The sequence below is a fragment of the Typopeltis vanoorti genome, chromosome 8 (genome assembly GCF_054136105.1).
Source record: "Typopeltis vanoorti isolate ZY-2024b chromosome 8, IOZ_Tvanoo_1.0, whole genome shotgun sequence".
Taxonomy (NCBI): Eukaryota; Metazoa; Arthropoda; class Arachnida; order Uropygi; family Thelyphonidae; genus Typopeltis; species Typopeltis vanoorti.
Genome location: NC_143556.1, coordinates 10,648,901 through 10,667,172, shown reverse-complemented (window position 1 = coordinate 10,667,172; position 18,272 = coordinate 10,648,901). Strand labels below are relative to the sequence as shown.

The 18,272-nt window shown below is 34.6% G+C and overlaps 1 protein-coding gene across 3 annotated transcripts in view; it reads right to left on the bottom strand.

Moving 5' to 3' along the window:
* LOC150103728 (rab GTPase-activating protein 1-like) overlaps nucleotides 1-18,272 on the bottom strand; it is a 473,281-nt gene that overhangs the window by 149,439 nt on the left and 305,570 nt on the right. For all 3 annotated transcript variants that reach the window (XM_090397129.1, XM_090397130.1, XM_090397131.1), the window contains one exon: nucleotides 4,130-4,258. In XM_090397129.1, coding sequence (XP_090253255.1) covers nucleotides 4,130-4,258 — 129 coding nt within the window. The remainder of the gene's footprint in view (nucleotides 1-4,129; nucleotides 4,259-18,272) is intronic.

Below are 18,272 nucleotides of genomic sequence, written 5' to 3'. Positions count from 1 at the left end.
TCTCTGGTGCCCCTACCTAAAACCTGCTTGTTCCTCAGGCATCTCTGCCTCAACTTTGGTCTCAATCCTATTTAGCATGATTTTATTAAAGATCATGCTAAATAGGATTGAGACCAAAGTTTTACTTGCATGAGATATCAAACTTATAGTTCTATAGTTCTTGCATGCCTTCATATCACCTTTCTTATGTAGTGGTATGAAACCGACTTCTTCCAGTCTCTAGGCCATGATCCTATCTCCCATATCCTTGTAATCAATCTATGAAACATTTTTATCCCTCCTTCCCTGTGACCTTAATTTACTCTGCTGGGATTTCATCTACACCTGGGGCCTTATTGCTGTTAAGCTGCTTAACTGCTCTTTCAACTTCATGCCTAAGTGGAGGAGGTTTCAAATCAAAATTTTCTTGGTGGGAGGACTCCACATTTTCTTTATCCACTCTGCTGTACAGTTCCTCACAATATTCTTTCCATCTGTTTTTGATTTCCAACTCTTCTGTTAGTAATGATCCATTTCTGTCTTTGATGACATTCAATTTAGGCTTAAACTTGTGCTTTAAGTCACAAACTAAATAAAACACCCTTTTGTAATTATGCTTTCTCATCTGGAACTCTATTTCTTCACTATATTTAAATTAAGAGGATATTAAATCCCACATTGTTTTAAAACTGAATAAGAAACTCAAAGATTGGAATCAAAGAGTTTCATGCTGAATATAGTAACTATAGAGGTATCAGTGACTACTTGCGTAAGCTAAAGTACGTAGTTCAAGTACGTAGCACAAACTAGGGCAAATCGTAGCAAAAGTGAAGAAAGTTCTGATCACTATTCTTAGTATTTCACATAATGTAAAACCCATCTCCTAGGAGATGTATGATATTATACATTATGGTGGGAGGTCACTAATTTAAATAATGTTTACATCGCCAAAATGAAGCCTATTGGCTCATTATTTTAAATAATTTATGGGTGCACCTTTTTGACAACTCGTATAGCAGAGTATATAAATTCTTTTTGCTATACCCTTAGTATTATATTTGGTCTAGCTACTCATTGATGAGATCTCAATAAAGATTGAAACCGGTCTGGATAGTGACCTCTGTTGGATTCTGAATATACAGAGATTTGAGTAATTAATATTTGCTTCAGAATCCAGCATGATCTTCCATCACACAAGCTAAACTTGTAATTATTATTTAATGTGAATCACTTGTTTATAAATTAATATTCATGTAACTACCCTTAAGTTTTATTAATATTTAATTATTTAATCAAGGATATATATTAATAGTGAAAAGACTCTGTATTAAAATATTATTAAGTTTATTTTATTTATTGCTATGTTAATATTATAAGAATTTGTATTCAACATTTTAACTGCGTATTAATTGAAGTGTAAATATTCCTTATTTGTTCCTGTATGTAGAGGTATAACATTATGTAATGCCTCAGTTTTATAATATTTTGTTTTGGTTGTCATGGAGACATATGTAAGATAGCTAGCACGAGTTTAGAACAGAGCATGGTAGATCGGTATTGAAGGGCTGGAAATGATTTTAGTAGAAGTAGAACACGAGAACAATTTCGGTGGGAAGAGGGAATATATAAGCGAAGAACGGAGAAAACGATTCATTCGGATGGAATCGGAGGAGATTGATTCGGGGAATCAGAGTGCGATAACAGCGAGTCACTCAAGTAGCTAATTAAAGTTTACTAGTCGAGGAGCAAAGTTAGCTAGTAAGTTGTAGAACAACAAATAAAGCAATGGAAGATAGCAAGGTGATAACTGGATGACTAGCTATACTTTAGTTGGCATTTAAATTCAGGACCGACTTTTCAGGGACACACGGAAACTTGAAGCTTAGCACGGAGTAACTAAGAGAATAAGTAGAGGCAGCAAGGTTGAATTTAAACGATAGCTGCATTAAGAGATATAGTGCCTAAAAGATTAATTAAATGCCAGAAGTATAGGCAATTGTGCGTAAAAACTTCAAGTTAAAGAATTACTGTGTGTTATCTTAGTTCAAGAGTTATTAGTAGAACACTAAATTGGTCAAGTGAAGTCAAAGATGGTACAAGCCTTTTGATCTGAGCAAGAATGTTTGACTATGCGAAATGTGACCATTAATTTATTCAGTTATTACTAAGAAGATTTGTTTTAATGAGTGCTATTAATTGTTTTAAGTGAATACAGTTATAAAAGGTGTCCATATATAAGTAGATGAACAAGGAAAATTACCGGTAAGAATTAACCAACTGTTGTTACTCCTATGTGGAGATATGTGTGTGTGTTTCTTCCTAAAATATCCCTACATTAACAGTAACCATTGTGGAGATTAGCTGGAGTATGGATTTAAGAGTGTATACTTGTGAAGAAGTGTTACTGCCCTTTTATTGTATTTGGAACTTAAGTAACTATGAGATATTAATGTAATTGATCACTAAGAAACTTTATGACATTGAACTTTATTAAATAGTTAAATGAACTTTGTGAAGGCTGTATTTCAGACAACAGAGTCACCATTGCCTGAGATAGTATGACTGTATTACCAGATGAGCTAAAATGTTTATAATACCTTATTCAGTGATTTAAACTAAAGTGTATAAATTGTAAGCCTAAATTAAATGTTTGTTTTGTTGCTCTAAAGTTGTATTTCGCCTGAATCTCTTTTACTGTACCGTTCATAAAATATTCGAACCAAAGCAGGTGAATTAAATAAGTTAAATAAACTCGGCCTGTATACATAATAATAACATATTAAGAGGAAATAGTTGAGAGTTGGTTTTACTTCAATTCTTGAACAAATTTAGATAAAGAGTGGTGCAGTCAATAAATACAAATTTTCTCTATGTTTGGATTAGAAATCAACTAGCAACTTATTTTTTGTTTAAGAACATCGTAGTGACAAACATATCGGATCCAAAGTATGGATTAAGACGAAATAGGATCAAACACCTCCCACCATAATGTATAACATTACCCATCTCCTAGAAGATGGGTTTTACATTATGTGAAATACTAAGAATAGTATTTATTTTATTTTTCCAATCATGCTAGTAGTCGCCAATACTTCTATAGTTACTATATTCGGCATGAAACTCTTTGATTCCAATCTTTGAGTTTCTTATTCGGTTTTAAAACAATGTGGGATTTAATATCCCCTTAATTTACATAACGTTTACATCACTGAAATGAAGCCTATTGGCTCTTTATTTTAAATAAACTATTTCTTCACATTTATTAGTATAGAACTTTTCCATGTCCTGCTTGATGGTTCTTCTGACTTCTCTATGTAATCTCTTGTATTCTTCGGTCCCTGTGTCTCTTTGTTTTTCCAACCGCCTTCTTTTGATTAGTTCCCATGTTGAATCTGATATCCATGGGTCTCTTGGTTTTCTTATTGGGATGAGATACTTCTTCGCTGAATCCAGTATTATCATCTTGACTCCTTCCTAAAGCATTTCTGGCGAGTTTTCTTCATTGGTCTCCAAACAATCATCCAACCGAGTTGATGTTTCTTCTGTGAATCCACTAGGAATTATTCTAACATCCAATCTAGTGGGATGTGCCTGACCTGGAAGTTTTCGGAGTCTTAGTCTTACTTTGGCTCTTACTAGCTGATGGTCTATACCACAATCTGCTCCAGGACAAGTATGTACATCAGAGATGCTTGTCTTCCACCACTGGAGAGCCAGGATGTAATCAATCTGGTGCCTTGACCTATCAATGTTAGATGTCCAAGTATAGGTCCGTCGTGGATGTTTCTGGAAGCAGGTCTTGGTAATAACTAATCTGTTAGTACGGGAAGATTCCAACAGGCTTTCAACAGGGGTGTTACGTTCACCCAGACCAAACATGCCACACTCCGGCCTGACTCTCACTCTTTCCCGCTTTTGCATTTAAGTCCCCTAAATGGATTCTCTAACTGGTTTTAATATATGGATACTTACATGGAACCATCTCAACTATAACAAAATCATATTGCAATTTAGTTCACATTTAAAGTAACAACTAAATTTATTTTTAATTCCAATTCCTGATAGCCATTTTCAAAACTACAACCTTATAATATACAAAATGCTACGTATAATTTTTTATTCTTAATATGTTTTTCAAATCAGTACATACTTTAATTCCAACAGCAGTAAGAAGAAGAAGCCGGGCACTTTCTTCTGAACGATACTTCTTTGGCAAAGATACACGAAAATGTTTAAGAATACCCTCAAAGTCTAAGGCTAAAAGATCTTTCTTGGATAACTGTAAAGAAATAAAGAGAGAGAGAAAGTGAGTCTAAAACAGTTGTCACAGATATAACCAAAACAGGAAACAGAAGTGTGCCTTATCCTACATAATAATCCCGATTATTTACATTTGAAAATAATGTTTAAAATTCAAGGCAATTTAAAAGAAAGTGGGAAACAGTCACAGTATACTATAACAACATTATCAGTTTTATGGAAATTATGACTACAATGAAAAAAAATAAGATGAGGAAAAAATACAGTCATCAGAAAAAGAAACAGAAGTACACACTCTACAGATAATAAAACTGAAAACAATTTCTAATTACACTACTATAATATATATATGTTGAATGAAATGAGTACAATATGTATTCCACATCTTAAGTTCCTCCCCTTCAATCCACATGAGAGGTTGAAGAACATCACATAACACATTAATACAATGTAGCATAAACTACAAAGTAGCTTATTAATATGCTCTTTTTTTGAAGAGATGAAAGCTATAGTTCCTGGGATAATCTTGGTGAGAAAGGCTATTCAAAAAAGGTTTGCAGCTAGACTGTGAATGGATGTCGGGCAGCTGCTGCTTGTCTTATTATAGGTGTACAGAAAGGTGGAGGTATATGATAAATGCCCACTTTAGTTTGGCTATTATCCATGCTTATGAAAAAGAAATGCAGAATATACCACATTTGAGGAAGTGGTTGCTGTAATTCTGCAAGAGAAGTAGGAACTGAAATGGTGAATAGCTCTGAGAATTTTGGACACCACCTCAAATGTAAGAGCAGTATTCTAAGGTCTAGTAGATTTGTACATAAATAGGCAGATGAGAATTAATATATCCTGAATGTAAGAATGCTAATATTTTTTTACAGCTGAGGGGTTATGGTGTGATCTTGGCTGAAAGGTAAACACAATCAAAGATACAACAGCAGACTTTTTCTTATTTCTCTCTCTCTTTTTTTTTTTTTTTTGGATGAGATGCACATGTAGACTTGCTTGAATGCTGCAGAGCAGATGGCAGGTGACTATGAAATAATACATATAAATTATATAGAATGGTATTAAAACAAAGCACAATTTTTTGCCTTTAGATGATGGTGATATCTGGGTATGGATGTGAGAGAGAGTTCCATGTTTATATTGTCTTATCCTGGTGTTTTCCTACTTTTAATCTTATTATATTTTTCAGTTCTGACATCATAATTTTTTCTGTTAGATCATTCTTTGTCGTATAATTTTTACTTCTTTATTATCATCAGTCCAGAGATTATGAAAGTAAGTTACCCATTTTTCTAAATCTACTGAAACTTACATAATACTAAATATTTTTACCTCTTCCTTTATTTCTTTAACATATTTTATTATTTTAAAGTTTTTTTGGTTATGGCTTAGTTCTTTTTCTAGTTCAGTTACAATATTGTTCCATCTCTCTCTTTATTTTTTTCTTACTTCTTGTTTTGCAGTTGCGTTGTTTCTTTTGTACTCAATTTTTGCTTTTGCTGTTTTGGAATTTTGACCTTTCTGGTTTTCTTTTTTGGTTTGTATTACCTTTTCAATTTTGTTGTCCCAGTTTCATAGTCCCCGTTTTCTATTCTATTTACTCTTTATTCCTAAGCTTTCTGTTGCTGCTTTTTTTTTTGGATTTGTTTCAGATTTTTCCATTTCTCTTCTATCAATGAATTCATACATGGTTTTTGTTTTTAAATCAGTGCATTTCTGATATTGTTGCCTAGTATGGGGATCTTGTAATAAAGAAATTTTGTAACTTAGTTGAGAGATATTTTCCACTTTATTTTCAGCCATTTTGGTTTAAACTGAATTTTTGCCAATACCATAAAATGATCAGAGTTTAATTCAAAGCCTTGATATACTCTTACATCCATCTAGGATTAACTTGGCTAATTTAATATTTGCTATAATGTAGTCAATAATTGACTTACATCCTCTGGATGACCATGAATATTTATGTATTTCTTTATGCTTAAATACTGGGTTCATTGTTCTCATATTATTATAATTAAGAGAGACCTCCAAGGAGTCAGGAACTCATCGACAGAGGCCATACTATTCACACCAGCTGTCATACCTGTTCTTGAATTAATTCACACTATTTGCACACACAACATCCATTGGCGATCCATTCCAATCACGCACCACTCTATGAGAGAAAAATCTAGCCTTCTCCCTTCATTGATAGTATTCACTCTCAATTTCCAAGGATGTCCTCACAACTTTTCCCTCACAAACCTGATATCATTTTTGATATATCAGGTTTGTGGAATACTGATATATATATATTGATATTCATATTTACTCAGTAGATAATATTATGAAAAATAAATTAGTTTGAATGACTATAATACCAAGAATAAAAAAGAATAAAGTTTAATGCTGAGATACTAATAGTTTCATTGAAAAAATCAACTTCTTCAGGTATCAATGATAAAGAATTATCTAAAAAATAACAGACATTATAAAATTACATCAACAGATCTAATATAAAGGAACATAGTACATTTTAAACAGGAATGCATGCTGGAGTTCCAATTGAAGTTGACTACGTGCATAAGATATGCACAAGTGCACCAATCCTGGACAGTGGCAATGTGTGCATCAGAAAGATTGTAGTTAAGGCTGTTGTTTATATGGGATGAATCAAGGGATATTTCTTTAGATTCGATTATCTTTTTTTGAAGTTCATCATAACACAAATATATGTTAGAAGTTTGCGGCCAGTCTACGAGGTGTTGGTGGCCTTCATCCGAGTTCATAGAGAAGAGAACGTGTCTTGAGAGAGCCCTGGCTCTGGTCCTATTGTAGGATATGTCTCTCTAGTGTTCCTCATTACGTAAAAGGATAGATTTAGCTGTCTGACCGTAATATGATTTGCCACATTCACACATAATCTTGTAGACTCCTGGATACTGAAGAGAGAGATGTTTTACTTTAGGTGTACTAAGTATGAAGCGAAGTATTGGAAACGTAGTGAAACAAGTTTTAATGTTGAATTTCTTAAGAATTTTTGGGGAGAGAGAGCTGATGTATGGCAAAGATATAAATGCTCTTGGGGAAGAAGAATCTTCAATAGTAGGTGAACGATGGTAAGAGATAAATTTATCAATCTTCTTAAGAGAGAAACCATTGTCCTTTTTAGTAAATTGAGTTCAATTTCAATCTCTGTTTCGTCTGTTAATAAAGATCTGGCTCGATGTGCCAGGGTTGAAATAATACCGAATTTTTGCAGAGGATAGTGATGGGAAGAAGCATGAAGGTATCTGTCTGTGTGTGTGGGTTTTCTAAAAATAGAGATTTTGATATTTTCAGCGCATCTTGTAAGTTTTAAGTCTAAAAAGGGAAGATAGGCGTTGGATTCCAGTTCGTAGGTGAAATTGATTTTCTCATGAAACTTGTTGAGATGGTCTAGAAAAATATTGAGGTTGTTTAAACCGTGTTCCCAAATGAGGAATACATCATCTATATAACGGTACCAGATTTTGGGTTTTAGAGTTGAGGAATTAATCGCCTTTTCTTCGAAGTGCTTAAGAAACATATCAGCAAGAATTGGAGAGAGCAGGCTGCCCATAGCCAATCCTGAGTTCTGTTTGTAAATCTTATTTTCGAATTTGAAGTATCCTGAATTTACACAGTGAGAGAGTAAGGAAAAGAATTTCTTGGATAGTTTGTTCTGGAGAAGATGGAGGACCTCTTGAGTAGGTACATTCGTGAAGACAGAAACTATATCGAATTAAATCTGATTTGTTGAGTTTGATGTCTTTGATTTTGGACACGAAATCAGCTGAATTTTTTATATGAGAGAAGGAATTACCAGAAAGGTTTTTCAAGAAAGACGAGAGGTATTTAGATAGGTTGTAAGTAGGGGAGTTAATGCCTTCAACAATTGGTCTAAGTGGAGAGTTCAATTTATGGATCTTTGGGAGTCCATATAATCGTGGGATTAGTGGATGAATTGATCTGAGGGAAAGACGGATGTTTCTTGGTAACTCTGAGGTGGTTTTCAGTAAATTGCTGGTCCTATTCTGTAATTCTCTTGTAGGGTCATTATTTAGTTCAGAGTAAGTGTCAGTTTCTAGTAGTTCCAAAATTTTGTTATGGTAATCAGATTTGTCTAAGATGACAGTAGCATTCCCTTTGTCTGCAGGAAGAATTATGTCATTATTATTCTTTAAGTTTTTAATAGCTGCTTTTTCAGAATGAGAAATGTCATCAGTTGGGGGTCTTGCATGATTTATTAACCTCGTTTCATCCCATATAAACAACAGCCTTAGCTACAATCTTTCTGATGCACATATTGCCACTGTCCAGTATTGGCACACTTATGACAACTCATGCACGTAGTCAACTTCAATTGGAACTCCAGCAAGCATTCCTGTTTAAAATGTACTATGGTCTTTTATATTAGCTCTGCTGATGTAATTTTATAATGTCTCTGTTATTTTTTAGATAATTCTTTATGAATAAATTGATTTTTTCAACGAAACTAGTAGTATCTCAGCATTAAACTTTATTCTTTTTTATTCTCGGTATTATAGTAATTCAAACTAATTTATTTTTCACACACACACACACACATATATATATACACAACTCTCCTTTGCACTCTCTCTACTGTATCAGAATCACCACGGAAACCAGACCTGTGCGCAATAGTCAAAGTGAGGTCTTATCAAGGCCTTGTAAAGAGGTAAAATTACTTTCTTATCTTTACATGTAAAGGTTTTTCAGCATTCCAATTATTCTCTGAGTTGTATTTACAACTTTTGCTATATGATCCTTGAACTTCAACTTCCTGTCTACTAACACTCCAAGATCCCTAAGCCTCATCAAAGTGAGCATGACCTTACATTTATTAACATTGAATTGATAGCTATTTTCACATGCCCACAATTCCAGCCTATTCAAATCATTTTGCAAGTACTGAATATCAGCAGCACTACCAATTACCCTACCTATTCTTTGCATCATCAGCAAACAGCAATATGTCACATGTCAAATCCTTCCCAATGTCATTAATATACAGACTGAACCTTGAGGCACACCACTGATTACCTTGAATCTTGCAGATTCACACTCCCCATATATGACTTTTTTTCATATCTGTCAGTCAGCCATCCTCTTTACCAATGCTAATAGTTTATGATCCAATCCTACATTCTCCAATTTATGCAATCTCCATGGTGTATTCTGTCAAAAGCTTCAGCAAAATCCAAAAAGTCTCTCATGGTGTATCCATTTCCTCTTGTCATTATAGAATGTGAGTAAGTTGCTAAAACATGATCTTCCCTTAGTAAACCCATGCTGTTTGTTGGAAAGTAGAAATTAATTCTCTGTCAACCAATTTCTGAATGCAAGGCCTAACCAACTTAATCAAAATTTTCATCACCACTCCTGAGATACTGACTGGTTGATACTTGGATAACCTGGTCTTTGCACCACATTTGCAATGGGATTACCATATAGTCTTTCTGCTCCTGTGGAATCTTTCCTGCTCTGAGACTCTAATTATATAGCCTAGTCAAAGGAATAGTTAATGCAGCTGAATAGTCTTTTAGCAGCTATGCAAATATCTCATCAATTCTATTCCATAATTCTTATTCAGTTTGTGCAACAGCTTTAGTACTTCTTCCTCATACACAACTTTCTTCATCCAGCGAAGAGGTAGCAGTGACCTCAACATTGCATATACCAGGCTAATAGCTTTTAGCAAAATGGCTACTTATTAGTTGAATAATCTCTTCTGCATCAGTCACACACATATCATCTGCATTTAGTAGAGTTATTGTTTCAAACTGATTCTTGTTTTTTTTTTTTTTTTGACAATTGATGTAGTTGTCTTTTAACATGTTCGCTGCCAACTACGAATATACTCATATGTCGGTTACCGCCTCCCATACCAAGCACAAGTTAACTGTTAGTATAAGTACCTTGATTTGGACCCTTCACTTGTGAATAAAGCATACAGCATGTCTGGGGGCTTGGTAGAAGGGAAATAATTTCAGCTAAAATATAGTATATTATATATGTGCCTCAGAAGCCAACTACGACTCGTATGTCGATTACCGACCTCCTATGCCAAGCACGAATTAACCCGTAATTTGTAAATCAAATTAAAACTAATAAAATCAATAAAAATAATAAAACGAAATCAATAAAATAAGCCAATTTATTCAAATTACGAATGATCCACTTTAAAACAATTTTCCACACACAATGGTGGTTTTTCCTGGCAAACAGGACAATAATAATGTGTTTCGCGTTGTTGTTTGTTTCGTGTGCATATTCGGCATGGCTTTGTCGGGTGATTCTTTTTTTCTGTAGGTGGTAAAACTTCCAAATAATGAAGATACCGAATCCTGCTGATATTCTGTGATGCTGTAAGCTCATCCATTCCAACAAAAACTGAGATAAATTGATTTCTAAATTTTAAGGCGGTCATTGTGTTTCCAGTAATTATATTATAAAATTTATGTGCATTTTGAATGTATATATCAAAAATGTGTATTGCCAATTTTTTTTGCCATCTAATTGTCTTTTGTAAGGCGGAATAGTAAGAAAGCATTTGATCAGAAAGATCGATGCTTGACATACCCAAATTATAGTCCCTAATGATATTTGGTTTTAATTGAATTTTGCCATTCCGATTTTTCGCTTCAACCATTTCAAATTTGTGCATATTTCAAATGGAAAGAACTTCCCTCTTATCCTTCCATTTGCAATGATGAATTTAATGACTTCATCATCGTTTATATTAGCGTAAGCTTCTAATTCTTTATCAGTAAGTTTTCTTTCACTGGTCATGGCGAAACTGAAGGTTTTTAGAGACCAGACGCAATAAACACAGTCGTCAGCGCATGTAATATATAGATGGGGTGATATGAGATTACTCATAGTTGGCGTATGAAACAAAATTCTGTCTGATAAGCTGGCTATGAGATTACTCATAGTGACCTTGATGACGCAGATAATATGAGATTACTCGTAGTTGGCATATGAAACAAAATTCTGTCTGATAAGCCAGCTACGAGATTACTCGTAGTGACCTTGAAGACGCGAAAGCGCTTGCCGTGAAGGAACAAACTATGCCCAAGGAGCGTGGCAGCGAACGTGTTAACTTGCAGAGCCAGTTTCTTTTCATACTCAGACTTTGCTTTTCGAACATTTGCAACTCTTCTAGCCTGCTGCTTATAATTTTCATAATGGACATCATGTTTGTGCACATCCTTCCACGTTATCTTTTTCTTATAAATCAATCTCTTGCTTAATTAGATAACACATGCATTTCACTCGTACTCAATTTATTCTTCATACTCTATGGACACATTCTTATATTGCATCATTTAAGTATTTTTTAAACACTTCCTATGCGTTGCCGATATCCTTCCCATCCAACAACTGATACCATGGTGTAGAACTCAGCATACACTTCAGGTGGTAATAATCAACTGTTTTGTAGTTCAGCATATAACCTTTACTGAATGGAACATTCATAAACTTAACCACTTTCCAAGTGAGTACTGCATGATCACTGTCACCAACTGGAGGCAGAATAGTACCATCTTTAACTGAAACACCCTCTGACACTATAATATCCTTCCCATCCAACAACTGATACCATGTTATAGAACTCAGCATACACTTCAGGTAGTCATAATTAATTGTTTTGTGGCCAGCCTGGTTGGCCGAGCGGTTAGCATATCCGCTCTCTAGCCAAAAGGCTGAGGGTTCGAATCCTGCCGTGGGCATGGACGTTTGCGATTGTCTGTGGAAGTACTAGTGGTGGGAATGTGCGGTAGATACCGTTGATGTAGTTGCGGTGAGTTGTAATTGGTGGATTGAGTGGTGGAATCAGATGTAGAGTAGGTGTCACATAATAATAGTAGTAATAATTTTTTTTTGTTGATCTCGGTTGAGATGTAATGTCTCTGCTTGCATCCTCGAAGCTTTTTAATGAGCTTATCTGAGGATGACACTGGTTAGATATATGTATTTTTTATTGATCTGATTGCTGTGTTGGAAGCAGGCTGATGTTTGGGAAGTCAAATGAATGATCTGAAAGGTCTGATCAAAGTGAAATTGCCGGTATGTTCTGGTGTTATTGCATCTATCTTGGTGGTTCACATTAATTTTTATTGTGGTGTTCTTTTTTTCCCACTGTGGCAGCCTTTCTACGTCTTCTGAGTTTTTAATTTGTATCGGTTTTGAAGTTTGTGACTTCCTCAAGAATATCTTAGCATCTCTGATCCACAAAAATTAGTAATTTTTTTCTCTTTTGCTTTTTTTTTTCTTGGTACAAAAGATTCTGGTTGAATGATGTTAAATATTCAGATAGGAAGATTGGTGTGTTGTCTTGCAATGCATTCAAGCCCTGGGCAACTGGTTTTTTCTGTCTGCTGGCTTTTATGAGATTGTCTCTTGTAGACTGGCTTGCAAGATGAACTATGACTGGTGCAGGTCATGGCAAGCCTTGTTTTTTGCTCTTCTTAGGAATCCAATTTATGGTCTCCTCCTCCTCATCATCAAATTCCTGCCGTGTACCCTCAAGGGGTGTACAGGATATGATAGTACTACATGAAAAATTTACATCATTACTAACTTCCTATCTACAATTTTCCTCCAAATCAGTCTGTTACTTGTCAAGACTCCAACATTACCAGATCTTATATTTCTATCGTCTAAGGCACTTTGTACCGTATCAATCCACCTATATCTTGGTTCTTCCTCTGGGTCGTTTACTTGCTAACTTGGCAGAGAACACTTGTTTTGCTAATCTTCCCTCACCCCCATTCTGTTTAAGTGACCATAGAAACAATTATATTAGGAAAGAACTTGACATTGTCAGCATCTGCTGTGATAAAGCATTCGTGATTCTTGAACCAGTCTTTGATGTCTTTTTTTAAATTCCTCATGTCTGTTAAAAGCAATGTCATTGTGGGCTCTACTTTAAAGCAGGGTTTCCCAAACTATGTTCTACAGAACACTGGTGTTCCTCAGAAAGTGAATAAGTGTTCCGTGAAAAATTATTAAAATTGATATGAGCCTAGAACATTTCTATCACTGCTAAATTATGTTTGACCAAATCTTCATATTCGCTAGATTTTTTTTTGTTATTTGTTCGGTCTGTTGGTCGAAGAGTACTTGCACAAGATCTTGTGCCAGTTGTGTTGAGACTGTTTTCTATTAGTATATTTAAAGACTTGAAATTATAGGACTCACCTGCATTTTTTGTCTGTTCAGTTCATCATCTGATTTTGCCTCCGGTATAAACGGGTGCGTTCCTCCTGCAGATTACACACTTCCATTCCTCATGTGTTGCATTGGTTTCATGTTGCCAGGTTGTTTCTGAAAAGCCGGCACATTTTAAGTGTTGAATCCTACTGCATTTCGTACAGGTTATTTGGTTTCCATCGGACAATAAATCCTCCAGGCATTTGATACACTTCATGATTCACCTTTCTTCCCTTGAGCAATTGTGGCGTGATTGTAAAGATGGTGATGTCCTTTGTTCTTTGCTCATTGTTGACCGCACTCCTCTCTGTTCACTTTCAACACTTCAAAATCTGGTTTCTTCTTAGCCGATTTCGGTGAATTTTATATCACTGTCTTTGGCATGACTAGTAGAGTTACTTGGGAACACTTTCAAATTAAAAACAGGAGTTGGAACCACTTTAAAAAAATAATAATAATAGTAATAAAAATGATAATAATATAATCAAATCTAACACTCTTTGACCTCAAGTTCCTTCTGTCACATGCTGCTTGAAGAAGTTGTCCCACAACAGTTCAATAAATTCAGTTTCATTCTTCTCATGTGATTTCACAGCTACCCAATCAATCTTCAGATAATTAATCCAATTGTATGTATCTTCATCAAATCTCCCTATGTTTGTTTTGTATTTCCTGCTTATTCTGGCATTGAAATCTCCTGCTAGTAGTAAACAGTCTGTTTTATACTATATATTTTTAATAACTGTTTCACACATGTAAGAGAAAAGCTAAATATAATTTATCACTCCTATATATTTCACTCATTTCATAAATCACTGAGCTTCTTTCAGGGAGAATACAGAAAAACTGGTAACAACGTTTAAATGCTAAATACAAGAATGAGTCATACAGCATGTGTATCTCGTGTCTTGATCGCAGCTGTCCAGTAGGAGGAAACAGTATTAGAGTTCAGAGACATGGGAACAGATGTATAATTAATTAATTAAAAAATAATAAATAAATAAAATATAAACAATTAACAGTTCTTTTAACAGTTCCAGTAAGTTCTTTAAAACAGTTCCAGAAAGCTGAATTTAAAGAAGTCATGTTTTCATAACCAACTTGTGTTTCTCAAATGATGTCATAATGCTGGCATTATGACATGGTTTAATTCTCAAATTTATCAAAATGAAGGCTATTCTTATCTTTATTCATATTCTTAACAGAATCTTATTCTGTTCAAATATTTAGCTTAATCAGTAGAATTTCTCTTTCCTCAGTCAGACATGCTCACTTAAACTATAAACAGAAGTTGATTTGTAAGTTTGAATTATTAGAAAAAAGGAGTCATCAGTTCATTCAGCAACCAGCCAGCTCTGCCCAAAAAAATGAGTAATAAGTGTATTGTCAAAAGGTCCAGATTTTGCAATAACTAACAAGTCATCTGTCTCATTTAGGCTTTATGGTAGGTGTAGAAAAAGACATTAGGGATTGCATACAGATAATGCTAACAAGCTAAGGTTTGAGATTGCACAGATTTTATATAAAGTTCCTCCTCTGAATATTTCTTTGCCTGAATTACAAGCTCTTCATTCGTTACACCAAAATAATAGCACTGGAATAGCAAAATCTGACAAAGGAATTGCAAGTATACTCATGGACAATCACTTAATGTTTTCTACGTGATAAATCCACTTATAGTATTAATTTACAGAGATCCTACACAAAGCCAGCTAATCAAATTGAATAGACTGTTACATGAAACATATTCCTTAGACACTAATACTATTTAAAAGTTTTGTATTCATCATGATTGTCCCCGATATATTTAGGGCCTTCCTAACGTACACAAATCTGGTTATCTATTATGTCCAATAGCTGGCTGCATAGTACTTCCTATTTATTATTTGGCAAAATATCTTTCAAGACTTCTAGGAAATTTTACTGGGAAAACCACCTCTCATATAAAATACAGCTATCACTTCAAAGAAAAATTAAAGATCTTCATCTTCAAGAATCTGAAATAATGATTTCCTTTGATGTAGTTTCATTGTTAAATACCATTGCAAGAAACTCTACAGCTTTTACAAGTAGATTTATCTGTTGAAATTGTCAATTTATTCAAGTTTAATATGAATTCCGATAATTTTACATCATCACCAATTTCCTGTCAAATACTCCCAAAGGGTGTTCAGGTTACTATGACAACACTACATGATTAAGTTTACATTATTATTAATGTCCTATCAACAATTTTTCGCCATATCATTCTATTACTTGTGAGCACTTTAATATTGTCATGTCAAAGAGACCCATCTTGACATCAAACACCTATTTTGCTAACTTTTCTTCACCCATTCTATTTAACTGGCTATACCACCTTAGATTAGCTCTGCTGAAACATTCTTGCGTGCTAATAATGTCAAGTTCCTTTCTAATATCTTCATTTTTAATATGATTCTGCCATTGATGCCATCAGTTCATTCCCCTAATTTTTCTCGCAACCCTCATATCTGTGATCTCTAGTCTTTGATCCATGCTTTGTTTTTAACCGAACTCTCAGGTGCATAACTTAAAACTGGTTTCAACACTATCTTATATACTGCTAGCTTGGTGTTTTAGCTAATTTCTCTCTTATTTCATATAAATTTATTCAGCTGGCTACTCACTGTACCAGCTTTGTTTATTCTGTTGTCTATTTCCAGATTTAACTTGCCATCTTCACTTAAAACTGTGCCTAAATAGCCAAAACATTTTACTCATTCTATAGGATCTTCATTCAGAATACAGCTGAAGTTTTCTATGCTCCTGCCTATCTTCATTTTTTTTTTTTTTTTTTTTTTGGTCTGTTTATTACTGATTTTCATTCCAAATTTCTTACAGCTGATATTCCATTTAGTTAGTGAATCCCAGAGTCTTGCACTAGATGTGTTTAGCAGTACAATATCATCTACATAAAGCAAAGAACTGAGTTTGACATTCCAATTCTAAGATCAGGCTTGATGCCACTTTTTTTCATAATGTCATCCATACAGGTGATGAATAAGAATGGAGATAATGTACATACTTGTCTTAACCCTGATTTTACATCAAACCATCTTCCTGTATTTCCTTCAATTTTAACTGCTGACTGACAACTTAAATATAGACTTGTACTGCTCTGTATAATGTTCCATTTACCCCATATAATTGTAGTGTTTTGAAAAGCTTTTTTCTCGGCACCTTGTCATATGCCTTTTCCAGATCTACAAAACTTAGGTACATAATCTTTGCCATATTCCCATGATTTCTCAACTATTGGTCTTAATGTGAAAATCTGATCTTGACAACCTCTATATGGTCTGAACCCAGCTTGTTCTTCTCCAAGTGTTCCAGGTAAGATTTATGCATGCATAAATCTTACCTGGAACACTTAGTAATTCTCACATTCAGTTTTATTCCCTTTTTTACAGATGGGGACTATGAGAGCTCTACTCCAATCATTGGGAATTTGATCTTATGTCCAAGCCTTCTGAATTATGCACTGTAGCCACTGCAAAACTTTTATACCTCCATCCTTAAAAGCATTTCAGGTTGAATATCATCTACTCCAGTTGCCTTTCCACATTTGAAGTTTTTGATGGTGTTTTCTATCCCAAGTATTGATAACTACTCCTCTTTGCATTCCTTTTGAAAATTTTCTATGGTTCTTCTGTCACTGCTTGGTTCATTTAAGAGTATTTCAAAGTAATTACTCCAGACAGGTATGATATCCTTATCGTCAGTTTTCATGACACATTTATCGTCTTTGATTCCTTTTACAGTACTCTTTCCTCCATTTCTAAGTTTCTTCAATAGCCTCCCAAATATTTTGCCACCTTCCTGATATTTATTTTGTATATTGAGCAGAAGTCCAGTAAATACTTACCATTATTATTAGATTTTCCCAAAATGTTCCTATATACCTGGTAGGATTCATTTTTTATCTGCTGTTCAGATCTTCAAGAAGGACCACTTTTTCTATTCTTTTATGTAAAGTTCTAATGAACCAAAAAATTCCTCCACTTCTTCCTTGGAAGAACCTGCTGTGGGACCATAGGCACAAATAAGTTTCAGTGTCCATGTCCCCATTTTGAAGTTTTCCCACATAACTATACTTCAAACTGCCTTCGAATTAAGAAGCTTATCTTCATGTTTGGTGTTGAATACTGCTACTCCATTCTTTCCTCGATTATTTTTTCCCTGAAAATAACATCCTATATTTATGATTTATAAGTTCTCAGCTGTTTTTGTTTTCTTTGTCTCAGTAGTGCCAATTATGTACACATGGTACCTTTCCAATTCTTCTGTAAGTTCGATTTCCTTTCCATTAATACAAAACTCTTATATTGATGGTGCCTATCTTCAGTTCTTCTGATGTTAGGTTTATTCTTCTTTTTTTAGATGTTGAGTTAGAGCTTGTTCAAATAGCTGACTTTTCAGTGTTCACCCTCGTTCCCTAACAAAAACTGTGGAGGGGGGGGGGGGGCTTGTTTAACTGGGCAATGCTCCAAGTAGCATGAAATGGTTTTTGTGGTTTTATGCATTTGTCATTTAAGCCAATAGAGAGTACAATTTGGTTGGCTAAGTCCCAAATTGTCAGCCCATCCTAGTTCATTCAGTACCCACTGTATATCTACTAACAGAGTGCACCACATGAAGGTGAGGATTGGACATTAGGTCAGAAACTCCAATCAGTTCTCTGCATTCCTGAAAGACGATGTGGAGGTCTCCTCCCTGTTATTTGGCTTTGACCCTTAAGCAACTCCCTGTTTTGGAGCATT